At 41.6% G+C, this 15,801-nt stretch overlaps 1 protein-coding gene across 1 annotated transcript in view; it reads left to right on the forward strand.

Annotated features, from left to right (window-relative positions):
- Positions 1 to 4,994: 4,994 nt before the first annotated feature.
- The window catches only part of LOC121609577 (calcium-binding protein 8-like), a 51,541-nt gene continuing 40,734 nt past the window's right edge, over positions 4,995 to 15,801 (forward strand). The window contains exons 1-2 of the mRNA XM_041941244.1: positions 4,995 to 5,197; positions 13,767 to 13,888. Of these exons, the coding sequence (XP_041797178.1) occupies positions 4,995 to 5,197; positions 13,767 to 13,888 (325 nt within the window). The remainder of the gene's footprint in view (positions 5,198 to 13,766; positions 13,889 to 15,801) is intronic.

Genomic DNA, 15,801 nt, shown 5'->3' on the forward strand with positions numbered 1-15,801 from the left:
TAGAACCCAGCACTGACCGTAATGTGGACTTTCTAATGTTTTTGCTTGGTATTGGTTCATTCTCTTTTGAATTCTTTGAACGTTGAACTTTGATTGCAGGGATCTCTTACTTTATTCTGTATAAATGTCATGGCAGTATAGTTATGTTATAACTGACATGTTAACTGATTGCACAACAAACAAATAAGATAGCAAGCAATTAATTTGACTTTGTCTTTAAGGATTCATTTTATTTCAGAGTATATTCTAATGTATGTGGCAGCCAGGATCACAGCTCTGACAATAACCATTTAATGTTCAGTGTGTGTGTATCTATCACAGCGGTGTTGGTTCAGTTATGAGCAGAAGATCCTTCTATTTGTCCCTAACAAAGACAGTCAGCAGCCAGAAGCTTCGTGGTCCTCAGCAGCTGTCAGATGTATTAGTGAGGACTTCAATTTCATTACAGCAAATCCAGAACAGACGTATTGACTCATTGGATTCCCTTTTGAAAAAGTTAGATGAAGCCACAGCAGAAACAGAGACACTGTGACTCATTCCATTAAGAACACGCATGCACACACACACACACACACTGCTCAGACATGCAGTCACAGTCACACATGTGCATACACACTCCTCATGGCGAGAGCATGAGCTTTCCAAGGCTGAACTGGTGCAGGAACTGAGCACAGATTGGATATTTGATGCATTGTGTGTGTGTATGTGTGTAGAAGTCTGTATGAAAGGAAAAGATCATAAAGCTCACTGTTCTCTGCACGAGGCAGGTACAATAATCCTGAATAAACTGCTAAGACTGCAATTTACTTCAAAGTTCTTTCTTGAAATGACTCAAGTAAGGTTTATCAAGTTCACTTGTTTGCTTATTGCAGGGTTTCTCTACAGCACTGTCTCTTAACCAACTGTGGTTATGTACAATGTTGTTATTTATTTCTATTATATGTTATATTGTTATGCAGCAATACAAACAATTTATAAATGAAGACAATTCTGATTGAAATGAGTTTTTAACTTACAGTATGTTCAAACATCCACAGAACCAGCATCACTCCTATACTTCAGGCTCCTATAAATGAATGTGTCTATAGCGCCACTGGGTAAATCACTCTCTCTTATCACAGTGCACTTAAGCTGCAAACTGTGCATTTGTTGAAAAGAAGCTAAGCTCCAAAGTCGCAAATTGTTGCGACCAAAAATGTACACATACCCAGCCATAATAGGATGAGGGTCACATGACCAAATCAGTCTGCATATGAATACTAGGTCTGAGTGATTGTGACCTACAATCAGATGAAGCTGAGATTTTTCCTAGTGCAGCTCTGATTACCTTGTGCAGTGCCCTGTAAAAATATAATGTTGCAGATAATTGGTTTACAGCACACCAAGCACATAAGTGTCACAGCATTAAAACAATATGAAAACGTTTACTCCTCTCTACTTTTCTGTCTTTTGCATCATACCTTACAGGAACTCTTTCAGCTGTTCTCCTTCCTTTATGAACTGTTCACAGACTTTTTTGTGTAAATCCACAGTCTTTTTTTACAGGGTCTTTGCTGTTTTCTGTGTTCTCTCTGTGTGGTGCTTTTGACTGGGGCACTCTTAAAGCTTGTAGAAAAATAACCTCCCACAGTGAGCCACTGTTTTGCAATGCACTGGGCTTTGTGTTGTATCAATAAAAGGTCTTTAGTGTTTATTGGAGAAAACTACAGGTACTGAAGATGCAGTATGTCCAGCGTGTCTGAAACTATACAATAACCAAAAGGTCACAACCGTGTTATGTGTCCATGCCCAAGACGTCTGACTCCTACATGCTGACTCACACTGGTTGAGAACCCTCTGAATGCCATAGAATGTGAAAAATAATTGTTGTAACCTTAACAGTAAAAAGTGGGTAGCATTTTTGGCATGGCCTTTTTTGTCCTCTGGCATTCCTAGTGGGCACATTGCCCTGAATCTAGATTACCACCGCTGAACTCACAATACCCTGATAGACATAGGCATTCATTGGATTTAATTGATGGGAATAGGAATAAAGAAAGAGAGTAGGTGTGCAGAAAGTGCTCTGTCCTTAGCCTTGTAGCCTTCAGGAGAAATTAGGCATTTCACACAAGATCAGTTCCACTGATTTTACTTCAGTTTAGACCTCTGATGAAGTTGGGATGCTGTGTAAAGCACAGAATGTGATAACTGGCTAAAGCTTTTTGACATATACTCAGTTGAAAAAGAGCACAAACAGAATATTGACTGATAATTGATTTTTGTAAATATCTGCTCATTTGGAATTTGATGCAGCCTGGGAAAGTTGTGGAATGCTCCAAAAACAGCTGTTTGCTTTTTTTTTTCAACAAAGTGCAACAAATTTCAGGAACATACTCAGTATACAAAAAAGGGACATGTGTGATTGTTGGCTGCAGCACAACCACCTGTTCATAAGTTTGTTTGGCTTCTTATTCAGGTAACTTTTTATTTTTGCAAGAGCAAGTGTCACTTTTTGACATTATGTCCAATATCCCTCATCACTTTCAGCGGTGCCGCCAGTTTCAAACAGGCCCTTTCATTGCAGGAGAAACACTAACCTGCAGCTTTCTGATTTATTCAGGCTGAGATTTAAGTTTGGAAATGAAACTGTAAAACCAAACTGTGTGAAAATTAAGAGCAAATAAATATGAGAAAGGATTCAGTTTAGATCAATTTATGAAGGGAGGCATTAATTTCTCACAACAATAGTATAATGTGTTTTTGTGGCTGACAGAAGGCATTATTTTGAAAGTTATAACCGGAAAATACTATCATGTCTTGGCTCGTTTGACACAGAGTCACTTTTGAAATTCGGAGCTGAGGAAGAGGCGGAATCACAGTGAGTGAAGAAATGTGCCCGGTTAACTATTTCTGAACGGAGCAAGTATAGTTTCACCGGTTGAAATGACACCGTGAACAGCCGTAAAAGCAGCCAATCGCTGCTGTCCTGTTCGATTGCGTATTGATTGGTGCTGGAGCGTCTCCTGCAACCACCGGGCTGCTCTCATCAATCTAACCGACGCTCTGCACCTGTGTGTGTGTCTGTGTGTGTGTGCGTGTGTGGATCTTCAATTCATGGAATTTCAGTGTGAGTCAACGGATGTTTGCAGTTAAAGGCTCTTCTCTGGCTCGACTTCAGTGCTCGTGGATATAACCGGATCCAACGTGGAATGAGAGAAGACATTAAAATTTGACGAGAGTTTGGCGAAAAGTGCAACTCGATTGAATCCGCGACGCGCTGCTCCTGCTGGACTTTAAATCAGAAGAAAAAAAACATCAAACCAACCGGTGTGGCTCTTCATCTTTCAACGATGGGAAGAAATTATTGCACTGCATTCCCAAAATAAAGGATTATTTCTGTGATAACACAACGAGCAACCCGGATCGATCAACGAGGCTGATTGGGGAGTCCACCACAAATCTCTAAACTGGATCCTACATTGCGGCCATCGATCAACGGATTTGACTGATCACCTTCAGACACTCAACACCCTCAAAGGTAAGTTTGGGGAAATTAGACAATAAATTAACTTCTGTGGAGGTTATTATTCCAGCCTATTGATGTTTGTGGTGAAGTGCTCCTGCAGGCCCGCACCTGCTTGGATCAGTCAGGACCTGGGGGGTCCACTCAGAGGAGTCTGTCTTAATGTCTGCTACACTTCTCGTTCCTTTAAGCAGATGATGAATGCTGTGGAGAATATGTAAGACTCAGGTGATAAAACATTTGCATTTTTTGTGTAATGAGACACAGTAACACGATGGTCTGGTTCTTGTTTCATAAAGTTTTTTTAATTGATTATTGATCATTGACCTGCTTAAGATGAATCGTCTTGAGACATCCCGCGTTTGCAACACGACAGGCTGCTTTCAGAGGCAAATATAAGCCTGTGTGATTCTTTTAAACCAGCATCATGATCGTTCTACTCTGCCGAAAGACAACATAATGAGCAAAATGTCTTTATGAGCACACCGACACGAACGCCTGTTGGCGACGGTAGTAGCTGTTGCGCGAATGTAGTTTCTGTCACAGTGATGACGCGCAGCTCACAGGAAGTCTGTGCGCGCGTTGGAGGTCGATGTGATGTACCGGAGCTGTGAAGGGGCTCAGCAGAGCTCTCACTGTAGACCCCCCTCCGGCAGCCTCCCACCCACCATCACTGTCACCATCCTCCCGTTGCGCAGCGTCCAACGCGCGCTCTTGCTGCGCACGTTGGCGCACGCTGTTACGCACGGCGCGCTCTCCCGGAGATGTGTCGCTCTCTGTGTGATGTGCCTTCACAGCATCCCAGTGTTGACCTGCAGAGCGCACTGTAAGCATAATCCGCTGGGATATAACGGCGGTGTGTATGTGTGTGTTCCGTCTGCACACACACACACTCACAAGCCGGCTCTCTTGTTCTTTCACCTTATCTGTCAATCCTGCCTCCCACTTTCTCTTTGTCTTTTTATTTCTTGTCAGCTCCCGTTGGTCTGTCATTCCTTATTTTAGTGTCTGTCCTTACCCTGTCTCTCTTTTGAGTCTCAGCCTCTCTCTCTCTTTTTACCTCTCACTCTCTCCCTAGCCTCTCCCTGTGTATGTTGTGAGCACAGCCGCAGGCAGGCAGGCAGGCGGGCAGGCAGGCAGGCGGGCAGGGCTGAGTCTGTCATTGGGACTCACTAATGAGCCCTCCACTCTGTCTCCCCATGTGGAGGAATGTTTGCTCTGGTGAATGAGTGAGAGAGCAAAGGGGGAGAGGGAGTCACAGAGAGAGAGAGGGAGGGAGGGATTGAGGGAGTAAGTCGGGAGCCAAGGAGAGGAGTATGAGAGGAGCTGTCGTACCTGCTGCTCTCACTGCTCAAATATTAACAACGGGTTGCTGGGAACCGATGCCGCTGCTCTGGGACAAGCCCAAACTGTGGAGGCAGCCCGGGCTCAGTGGTTTGTGGACAGGCAGTTTCCCACTGCTGCTGGAGGCACTGCTGCATCTAAGAGTCTGATGGAGGAGGAGGTCACAGAGCCCGATCCTCAGACAGTGGAGCCCACCGGCATGGCGCCACCGGGGACACATTCTGAGGTGAATGGAGACTTGCCGGGCAACCCATACCTGAGGGACGGGATGTTGGACGTGATGGAGAGTCCGGTGAGGGAGCCTGTTGTGCTGCAGGATCCTGCTGAGTACAGTCAAAGCCACCAGTATGGGTAAGACTCAGCATGGGAGAGACAGAGAGATGGAGAAACAGGCTGTTGCTGCGGGAGCAGCCGGTAATGTGTGCAGAGAGGTGGCACTTCTGTGGGACGCTCCCTTCTCTTTTCTCAGTTTGAGGAGCGTTTGACTCCTGTTTTGCAGTGACGCTTTGATGAATTTTCTTTGCGCCCCGTTGGCTGCGTTTTGAAGCACCTTGTACAGCCCATAGCGCTGGAAAGTCATTTAGCCAAAAATTGCTTTTACAGAAGGTTCAGGCATGTGTTGCATTATAATAATTTTCACATTATTTACATTACAGGCGCAGGTTTTGATTAACACATTTGTTTTGTTGTGTGTGTTGCATAACTTGACATCAATTTGCACGCCTTCAGAACAGATATGGTTGAGTGATCAAAAGCAGTTGCTAATTAATCCATTTTAATCATGACTAGCTAGATGGAACTGGTTTTTGCGTTAATGATTTTCAGCATCTCCTTTGTGTGTTTCCTGCAGCAGTGTACAGTTTTGTGTGAGGCTGGCTGTGTTTACACAGATCCATCAGTGGACAGAGTCATCAAATGGCACCAAGCTGCCTCCCTATATGGAAACAGCACCAAGACTGTCAATAAACGGAAGTGTGACCAGAATACCTCTTCTTACTTGATATAAAGTTTATAGATTCTTCAAAAAGCATCATCTTGGCTGGGTTTTAACAATGCTGTTATTTTCCAATTAGTCATTTTTTATCACCAGTTGCTGTTTGTATGTTCTGTAGCAGTGGGAGAAAATGGTAAAACTGGTGAAATCACATCGAAAACTTGCTGCTGCACTTCTCTCTATGGGAAAAGTTTCTCTCTAGGCGCTGATTAAACTTCTAAAAACTCATCTCTGTTCATCAATATTACAGATTTTGAATTTTTTTCCATGAAGAAAAAATCGCTTCATGCCTTACATTGGCTTATCTGTAACTCTACTGTGTAGATAGAGGTGTAGAGTCGACACCTTTGCCTTCATGTGCGTGGATCTAAGCAGTCCCGCCTCTTAGTCCACCCACCCCTCGCCGCTCGCCTGCAGCTTTGACTCTGCTGATCAAACACCATCAGCAGCAGCTTCTATCTGACAAACTATTTGGAATTAAGTTTGTCATAGCTTTCTTCATCAGCACCCTCAAGCCACATACAAAATCCTGTCAGCATTTGACCTGAATCATCATGTAACCTGGCAGCCTAACATTGGCTTGCATTAAGTAGCACACGACAGATTTGTTTGGAGACAGTCAACGGATAAAACACGAGAAAAACAGACTTAGCAACATGGTGGCTGGTGCTCTCTGTGTCCCCAGGATAAATGGAACAGTATTGGGCTTCAGTGTATGTTTTGTGGTGAAGCAGTGCTGTGGGAAAAGGCTACTGCAGGCTGCAGTTTGGCTATTAGATTCCTTTGGTTATACATGAAGGCTCACCATCTCTTCTCTTGGAACATTGCAACCGGAAACGGAACACGTCTCTGCCATTATTTTGAAAATGGGGAAACTTAGCTTGCTAAATACAGAGCCACACCTGGCTTCTCCTCTGATATCCCCCTTTTCACCGTAGCCCCACCCTGAAAGTTGACAGGATTGGTTCATTAGGTGTGTTATGTATGAAACCCTGGCTCTCTGAACCCATGTTTGTGAGACTGTCATTGGTCCACTGCAGTTCAAGACAGACGTCCTGAGGCATGTCGTTGACTGTTTATTTTGCACATTAAAAAACATGATATGGGCATGTTAATAAGGTCAAAAACATGATTTTCATTGGAGGGGATCTTTAAGTATTCTGCTAATGTGGCCACACCTCAGTCTGTGATGTCTTGGCAGGCGTTTTTCTTAGTTGCTGTCACATCTCTGATAATGTGATCAAAAGGAAATTTGCAGTGGCTGAGAGCAGAGCAGAAGGTGTTCACTGCTGTGTATAATTCATTGTGGATTTGCACTTAAAGCAAAGCGCACCTTTCTTTTGGTATTATAGTTCAGCAGTTTTTCAGAGTGATGGGATGGAATACCAATTCTTCAGTGTTATAGAAATCGAGTCTTTTTGGACTTTGAAAGAGGAATGACATCCTGCTGATAGCTGATAGGTGTATTTAAACTAGAACTGGTGTTTTTTCTCCCGTACATCTTTGGACATACTCACAAGATGTCACTGTGTCACAGTCCTCTTTACACAGTTGATTTTGTGGCTGGAGGGTCTGCTGTAGGTACATAATGTTCCCACAGTGTCCCCTTCAGCATCGGCCCATTGCTATTGGCTGTTGTGCTGCAGGGCCTGATGTGAGAAATTGCCATCTGGCCTCCTTGTCATGCAGAAAGCTTTGAGTAAAGCTGTGCTCTTTTCATCAGGTTGCAATCTCTCCAAGAGTCAGTACTCAGAAGTGAGGACTGGTTTGCTACTTTGGTGTGGTTGTGGTTTGATTAGTCATGTCTTCAGTTATGAGGTTTGGCTCTCGCAGGTCTGAGTGACATGTCAAATTCAATACAGAGGAGAAAATCAACATGTGTAAATAGTCCGTTTGATGTCATTACAGTCTCTACTTGGACAAAAATCATCAGATGATTATTGTTAAGGATGTCAAAGGGACAATATTAAATACTCTTTGAACAGCTTGTCTGCCCAGCCCCGTGGAAAATACCAACTGGAAGTCTATGAGACTCTGTGATTGTCTGTCTGTTTTTGGACAATTTACAAACACTTTCGTCATGAATGCTACCTTTTTATAGGCATGTGCAATGCCAGTGTTTATTTAGCTGCCAGAAAATTTTGTGACAACAATTTTGATGATCTATTCATTGCTGCAGTGATTTATCAAGCAAACACAACATTTGCTCTTTCAGGGCTCTCAAATCTGAGGATTATCTGCTTTTTTCTGTTTTGTTTTATTGTAAATTGAATTGCTTTAGGTGTGATTTGAAGAGATTCCATATTCTCAGGCATTTTGATTTGCATTTTTCGGTATTTTTGTGATATTTTTACATTAAAAAAAAGAAAATATGAATTTATCCGATGCCTTGCTGTTTCTCAGTGTCCTGACACTGATCTCTTCACCACACCTCTGTGTTGTATGCTAAGATGTGACAGTAATCTAGTTGTAGGACACAAGAAGAGCAATGAGTTCATCACACCTTCTCGCTGGTTCTTTGAGGACATGCAGCATTTTAATGGCAACAGCATAATTGCGGCTTAGTGCTTCTCCCTTCAGGGTCAAAGTGTTTTTATTAGTCATGTCATCTTTGTCTTATCCTTGAAGTGTCAGTACAAGTAGTGCTTCCCCTGAAAGGCATGCGCACAACTTCAGTGGAGGTGGTTTTATTTATGTCTCTGCTGTAATTGGGTTCAGTTTTGCCGTGACCCAGTCTTAACAACAGTGGAAAGACTTAAAAGAGCTATAATGATGCAGTAATCGTTTTGTCTACTGCCAGGCTACCTTGAAATAGTTTTATTGTGGGTGGGAGGAAATACACTTAAAGAAGAAAACAGGATTCTGTTTGTTCTGAATAGGTTTTATTTTCTCAAGCTTGCCATTTTCTTGCAGAAGTTGTCTTTAAAACAAGACAGTTTGAAAAGAAATTTGTACTGTCCATTCACACCACCGTATGTGTAGTTGATGTTTTTTATGTTCTAGCTGTCCCTCTAATCCATCAAATGAAAAATATTCATTTCTGCATGCTGTCTGATGAACGTAGAGTATTTTGATCAGGAGCAATGTGTTGAGACTTTATCAGGTAATTAGATCATTTTGATTGACGTTGTGTCACAGGTGGATATTGTTATATGTAGTAGGGCTGTAATATGACCAAAACCTCATATCCCAACATTGGTCATTTCATATCCAGATAATGATACATAGCATGATAGTGCACATTTTCTGTTGATTCAATGAATGAATAGTTGATATAAAATCACCACACTGAAAGACCTAGTTCTGATTACATTTTGAAATATATACACAACAAAATAAAAGCTACTTACTAATATTTGATTATTTTTCTCCTTTCATTTAAAGCCTTTGTGCAGATTTCCAATTAAGCATGTAATAAAACATATACAGATATATAAAGAACGGGCTTTGGCACATGTCAGACTAGTCATGCCTGAACCAGGTCCATGTGACAGAAGCAGTCCCTCTTTGAGGTATGAGCTCCTCATTTTGTCTCGGCTGGTTGGCGCCCTCCTCCTGTTCATTTGCGTTGCTGTGGGCTGTGCAAAGCCTCATTCAAATTATCAAAAATATGAGAGTGTGTGATTTCCGACACAATGAAATAAACAATAGAGCATAGTATGGGGCAATAGGCGATTTCTATACTGGCAGTATATATTGTCTGAATATTTAGTATTTGGGGGAAAATGCAGGAAAATGAAAATAATTTAAAAGTAAAGAGTTTATTTTCCACATGCTAGGTGTACTGTTGGTGCTGATTAAATTAAATGACAGAATTCTGACCTTTATCTGCCAGCACCTTTTTCTCAGCCGTCAAACTTGATTGTGCATTCCCGTAACTCGGCTCTAAGAAATGAACAGACCTGGCGACAGGTTCATCACAGCGAGGAAGCGTACCGAGGCTTAAACGTCTGAGTGTCAGGTTGTCCCTGTGATTAAATTCCACAAGCCCAATCATAGCTAGTGCAGCCATCAACAACCGCCTGTGCCGACTTACTGTTCCTTTGGGTAACAGCATTAGCTAATGGCCTCAAAGTGATGTAAAATTTGAGTGACTATCCCATAAACCTGGGGCAGATTTATTCTGCTTTTTGTGTCACGTTCATGTGTGATGTTACACATTCATTCGTTGTTCTTGCCAGCCTGGATGCAACAGCTCCACTGGAACTGTTTACCCTGTTTAGGCATCCATACTTTCACACAAGAGCTTTTTTTTATCCATTTAAAGGTAATGACTAAAGCCTGAAACAATTAGTTGATTAATTGATCAGTGGATGGGCTCTCAAATGTGAGGATTTGCAGCTTTTCTGAGTTTTATATGATTATAAAACAAGCACTTTTAAGGCATATGTTTGGAATCTGGGAAACTGTGATGAGCATTTTGTCAAAATTTTATGTTTCAAAGAATAAACAATGAATTGATTGGTCAAATAATGAATCTGCAGTTAAACTAATTGCTCATTGCATCTCATTTATATGCTCGAAGAGTTGGGAAGGAGGAATTCATCAAAGCGGCTTCCTCAGTAATATACTGAGGAGGAGGGACCGTCGTTAAGTCATTTCTATGGTTCATTTTTATCAGCTAGTCAATCTGGCTATTAAATCCCAGAATCCTCCCCTCTTTTCCTATTGAACTGATATATCACAGTATGCAGGGAATAGCGATTTGATGAGGAAAAAAGATTAAAACAGGTTGAAGCTATGGTGATAACTTCCTGAATTAAGTGATTACTGTATGTTGCTCTGCTCCTGAAGGGCAAATTAGCTTGTTCATCTGAGACCTTGATCAATTTAATCAAGTGTAATGATGCTTAAGGATGCGAACAGCTCTGTTCAACACTGTCTTCCTCAGGGGTTGGAGATCAGGTATTTTACTGGTTCAGCACATTATCTCACAGCTCAGCTCATCTACTGCATTAATAAACATTATATCCTTGTGAGATATTATAGTAAAAGATTGCTGTAAAATCTCATCTCCTGTTAATGTGCCATGCTCTCTCTGTGCTCGTTGGTTCGACTACCTCTTTGTTTGCCACTGATGGCAGGTTTCAGACTGCTTGGTACATTCGCTTTTTTGAGCTATTTTGAAGGAGCAAATACATCAGTACATGTAATTGGTGTTGTTGAGTGTTACAAAAGGTGTTTCTGTGTCATGGTCTCTAAGAAGTCGTCTTTGCAAAGCCGTGTGCGGCTTTCGAAGCTCCAAAGCAGCAAACTGTTAAATAGAACAATCTGATTTGGTGGAAAAGGCTCTGCTCTTTGAGGGAGCTCTCGTAGCAGTAAAGACAACTCTGCTGGAAAAATTAATCACCTTTTAATAAACATTCATGAACATTACATCTTAGTTAAAGTGGCGATCTTGACACCTGTTGTTACTGGCGGTAACAGCAAGTGCGGTTTAATATTACAATTCTCATAATTCTGATGGCAGCAAAACAAACTGTTGTTGTCAGACAAAAATTGGCCTTTTTCCATCATTCTTTGAGCAATCATGATCTGATTCTATGCTGCACGCAGCATCACTCTGCAGACAGAAAGGGCACAGTGAAGCTCGTTGCCTTACTGAGAAGTTGGAGGTGTACAGCCTGTCACCTGCAGCGCTTCATCTAACAGCTCACTGCGGCTTCACCGTCTTGTTCAATTACTCTCTGTAATATTTCAAACTGATCCGCTGTCAAAATTGACAACAATGACTGTTGTCTTGTTTTGTAGATGCATTTTTGATAAACAATAGTGGTAAATGCAAAGTTCACTGACACACGTTGCACTTCCTGTTACTAGCTCCTGAAGGGGCCTTGTTTTTGTTGTTCTACTTGTCTCTGTGTTCAACAACATTTTGGTCCTTGTTGCTAAAACCCATGTCTGTCCTCTGTTCAGTGCCGGTTAGCGTGAGCTTTTAGCTGTATAAGCAGATTATTCAAGGATGCAGAGGCAAAGTGACAGAAACGTGAGAAGACTCACAATGCTCAGAGTACACATACAGAACACATTGTGGACTTTTGCCACTGCAAAGCTGGAGGGCAAAAGTTTGAGCTGCATAACGTTCCTACCTTTCATTCATTTTCTCCCCCCGGTTTTTTCCCTCCACTCTCAGCTTTTCAAAATAATTCATGTTTTCAAAGCAAGTCACTCAGTTATTTAACACTGACTGCACAGTCTGGTCCTGAAAAATTTACTGTAATGACATGTATGTAAAATCTGTCTCTGCATGATGAATCATTCTGATCACTAAACCCAGGATAGCACACGCCTGCATTGAACAGCAGTAACGTAGCAATAATGTGAAGAGAACGGACGAGAGCGATGATTGTAATATTCATAATGACAGCTGAGAGATGACTGAATAATTGATGAATTATAGAATGAAAAATCCTGACATTATGAACAAGGAAAGGCGGTCATATAAAAGCTTTAGGCATAGTTGCAGACGTCTTGATATGTGTGCTTATTAAACTGACAAACAAGAAAAATGCGGGGAGCACTTTTCAATTTGTGTAACAGGTGGCTGACAGCTAACCAGTGAAACATGAGCATTGATAGGTGCTGGACATAGAGGAAAAAAACCTCCAAAAGGGGTTAATGGAGGCAGAAACTAAAATTTAAGATCTATTTTATCAGTTATTGGACAGATATTCAAACATAATGTCCTTTCACTGCTGATATTTTTTGATCTCAGGTATGATGTACAACACATGACAGTTTTGTGTGTGTGTGTGTGTGTGTGCGTGTGTGTGTGTGCGCTATTCGGTCTTGCCTACAGTATTCGTATCTGCACATTCATTTTGACAAAGCAAAAAAGTTTGTATGTTTTAATGTTGTTGCTAATTGCTCTGACTTTTTATGTTGCTCTGTAATACGCCTGCTAAGTAGTGGAAAATTCCCTGCCTTTATTAATGACTCACATTAACAACATCACATTTGTAACTGAAGAATGGCTAAGTCTATTATAAAGGGTCTATTTCTACAAAGCCTCAGGTTTGCAGTTATGAATTTAAGTAATGTGCTACCGCAACTGCCCAACGACATGATTGTATTTTATGTTACTTTTATCTTTTGTTGTAAAAGCAGGTTGTACATCAGAACAGTGCTGTAAACATGCTTCCATCCTGCAAGAGCAAGCTAAAGGTTTTTTAGAGGAGGATAAACGAGACAAGATTTTTTTTTGCTATCAACTAATGCACTGCTTCGGAGCAGTCCATCGTTCTGCACTGCTCCTTCGCTGTAATGTCTCAGCCCAGTTTGAACTCCTCCTTCTGTCTCAGAAGCATCTCCTCCAAGTGCTCACCGAGATGAAATCCAATTAGAGAGAAGGAAGGAGGCACCCAGATCTTTCTGCTCGATGTGCTCTTATTTTCCTCCTGTGCCCTTAGGCTTCGATTTATTGAATAATTGATTGCCTCCGTCATATTTGCACATACAGAACAGTACACACGCGCATGCTGTCACACATTTACCTCTAGTTATGAGTTTCCCCCACTGTGTCACTTCCCATTTAGAGAATGAGTTCTGCTTCATTTATGGATCTCGTTTATACTGTGCCCCTTGAACGTTAATTTGTTTTAGCTTCACCAATATCACATATGGGCCAACCAGCTCCCTGTTTCTGATTATGGGTTTACATTTGATGTTTTTCTCTTCTGACACTTGACTTCATTTAAAGTTTGGTTGAAAAGAGGATTTATGCACCTCATAGGTCAATTCTCATAACTTATTCTTTTTAAGTGGCTGATTTGAATGCCTGATAACAGTGATGTTGCGAGACATTTAATGTGTGGAGATTTTAATTGGTGTTTGTGCTCATAATCTTCAAAAATAAAACCAAGGGATCTGTTAAGCTCCTCTCGTCTCGTCACTGCTGTCTAAATGTTTCCTTCCGTTTTGTCTCAGGGAGAAGATGCCGTTCCACCATGTGACGGCAGGCCTGCTCTACAAGGGGAACTACCTGAGCCGCTCGCTGTCGGACAGCGACAGCGATGTGCTGGCCAGCATCTCTGTGGAGGAGCTTGATGGTAAGGCTTCTCAGTAAACCGCCTGGCTGCTGTCCTGCCTTATTCTTAATGTCTATTTAAAGTGATTTGGCTGCTGCTGCCGCCAACCTTTCTCACCCCATAATCATTGGCAACATTTTACTACAAATGAAGACGAGCAGATTATATTTTACCATCAACTGAATGATGTTACTGCAATCTGCAATACATACTTTTTATAATTTCTATTGAGATTATGCATTTATTTAGTAGCATTTCAGTAACTGTTGGAGTCATTATCTAAACACAGTGGAAGAAAAATTGCATAATTTAATATGTGCTAGAGGTAGAATAGTTAGTCTAAAGTTGTCGCGCCTGCAATATGGTGCTGCATACATATTGTGAAAAACTCACTGCACCTTTATGTTTAGCCATGCCAGCTTGAGGTAGATGCAGAACCAAAACTAAGGTAAACAGATACTGACTGCGCTAGAACAGGAGATGTAGAAGAGGTTTGACTATACTGTGTATAGTGGAAAAAATCAAGTGTGCACAAAGGTAATAAACTAGAGGACAACAGAAGAACAACGGTCGGATCAGACGGTCAAGCAGTGGGAGTCACTGCATTTATAAAAAAAAAAAAAAAAAAGGACTATTTTTGGGCAATAAGCCTGTACTCACTGCAGATCCCATATGGAACTTCATTTTTCAGAAAACATTTCCAGTTACTTAGCAGATCCACAAGGGGGAGGGCAAACAGTAGGTAGACTGGTGACAGGTTTGTTTTAAAGGACAGGTGCTGATCCGAGTCAGTTTTTCACTCAATAATGCTTTGATAGATAATGCAGTGCTACATAACCCAGCATCCTCCTCCTCAGCTGAACCAACACAGCATAGTAATGCATTATTTTCTAGGTGGCTTATCTCACCAGGAACATTCACATCTGCTGGCTTCTCTGTCTGGCTTCGCGGCAGTGCTGTGGCTGAGGCTGTGTTTATGAACCCTTTGTTTCGGAACCTGTCGGAGAGTAATCACCTGGGCCTGTAGAACACAAACCTGATCAATTACAGTCTGCCGGAGTCAGCAGTGGCTGCCTCACAGGCGGCAAACAAACTCCACTCCCCCAGACCTCCAAAATATTAATCCATTGATGCAACATTAAGCCGCCGCCTGGAAAATTGGCTGCACAGCGCATGGTAATAGCCAGATACTCTGTCAGGGTGGAGTTTTAATATGCATGGAGATATTTGCAGCATCTGAATTTCTCATTCCTTATTCAATGGGTTCATGATGTTTGGTGAATAAGAAATGACTTGTGTTTAGAGGGTCCTCATGAGGTCAACTAAACGCCATGAAACTGCAGCCTGTCAGCTGTATAACTACTCTGTATTTACTCTACACTCCATATTGGGTTAGTGGTGGTATCACAGCAGCTAGAGGGTGTAGATGTTTTGACTCTCTAGTTATCTGAGAACTGAGTGGGAGAAATTAGTCATTCATACCTTAACAGTTAAGAAGTGTTTGTCACCAACACACTGAACCCATGAAACATCTCACTCATTTTCTCAGTGTCATAAATCAGTCAAACCAGAGTGCACAGATGTCACACATCCACGTTCTGCTGGGATCATCACAGACTTCTCTCTGCAGTGATGTCCCTTGATAATAAATGTTCATGAATAGACTTAAAAAGTCCAATAAAGATCCTCATTATAGACTTTATATTTATTTTATATTTTGCCTTATAGTGATCAAATGTTAGTCAGTTGCAGTGCAAACAGAAATTGCCATAGCAACTGATGCTAAATGTAACTTTACCGTATTTAGGCCAAAGGAAGGGACACATTACTCATTATGCTTCCTGTTTGTCCTACGAAGCATGGGAATTGTTGCACCAAAACTGCAAGCATATTAATATCAAATTAAAGGAAACATTGCTGATTTTCAAACAGTT

Source organism: Chelmon rostratus, chromosome 7 (genome assembly GCF_017976325.1).
Source record: "Chelmon rostratus isolate fCheRos1 chromosome 7, fCheRos1.pri, whole genome shotgun sequence".
Taxonomy (NCBI): Eukaryota; Metazoa; Chordata; class Actinopteri; order Chaetodontiformes; family Chaetodontidae; genus Chelmon; species Chelmon rostratus.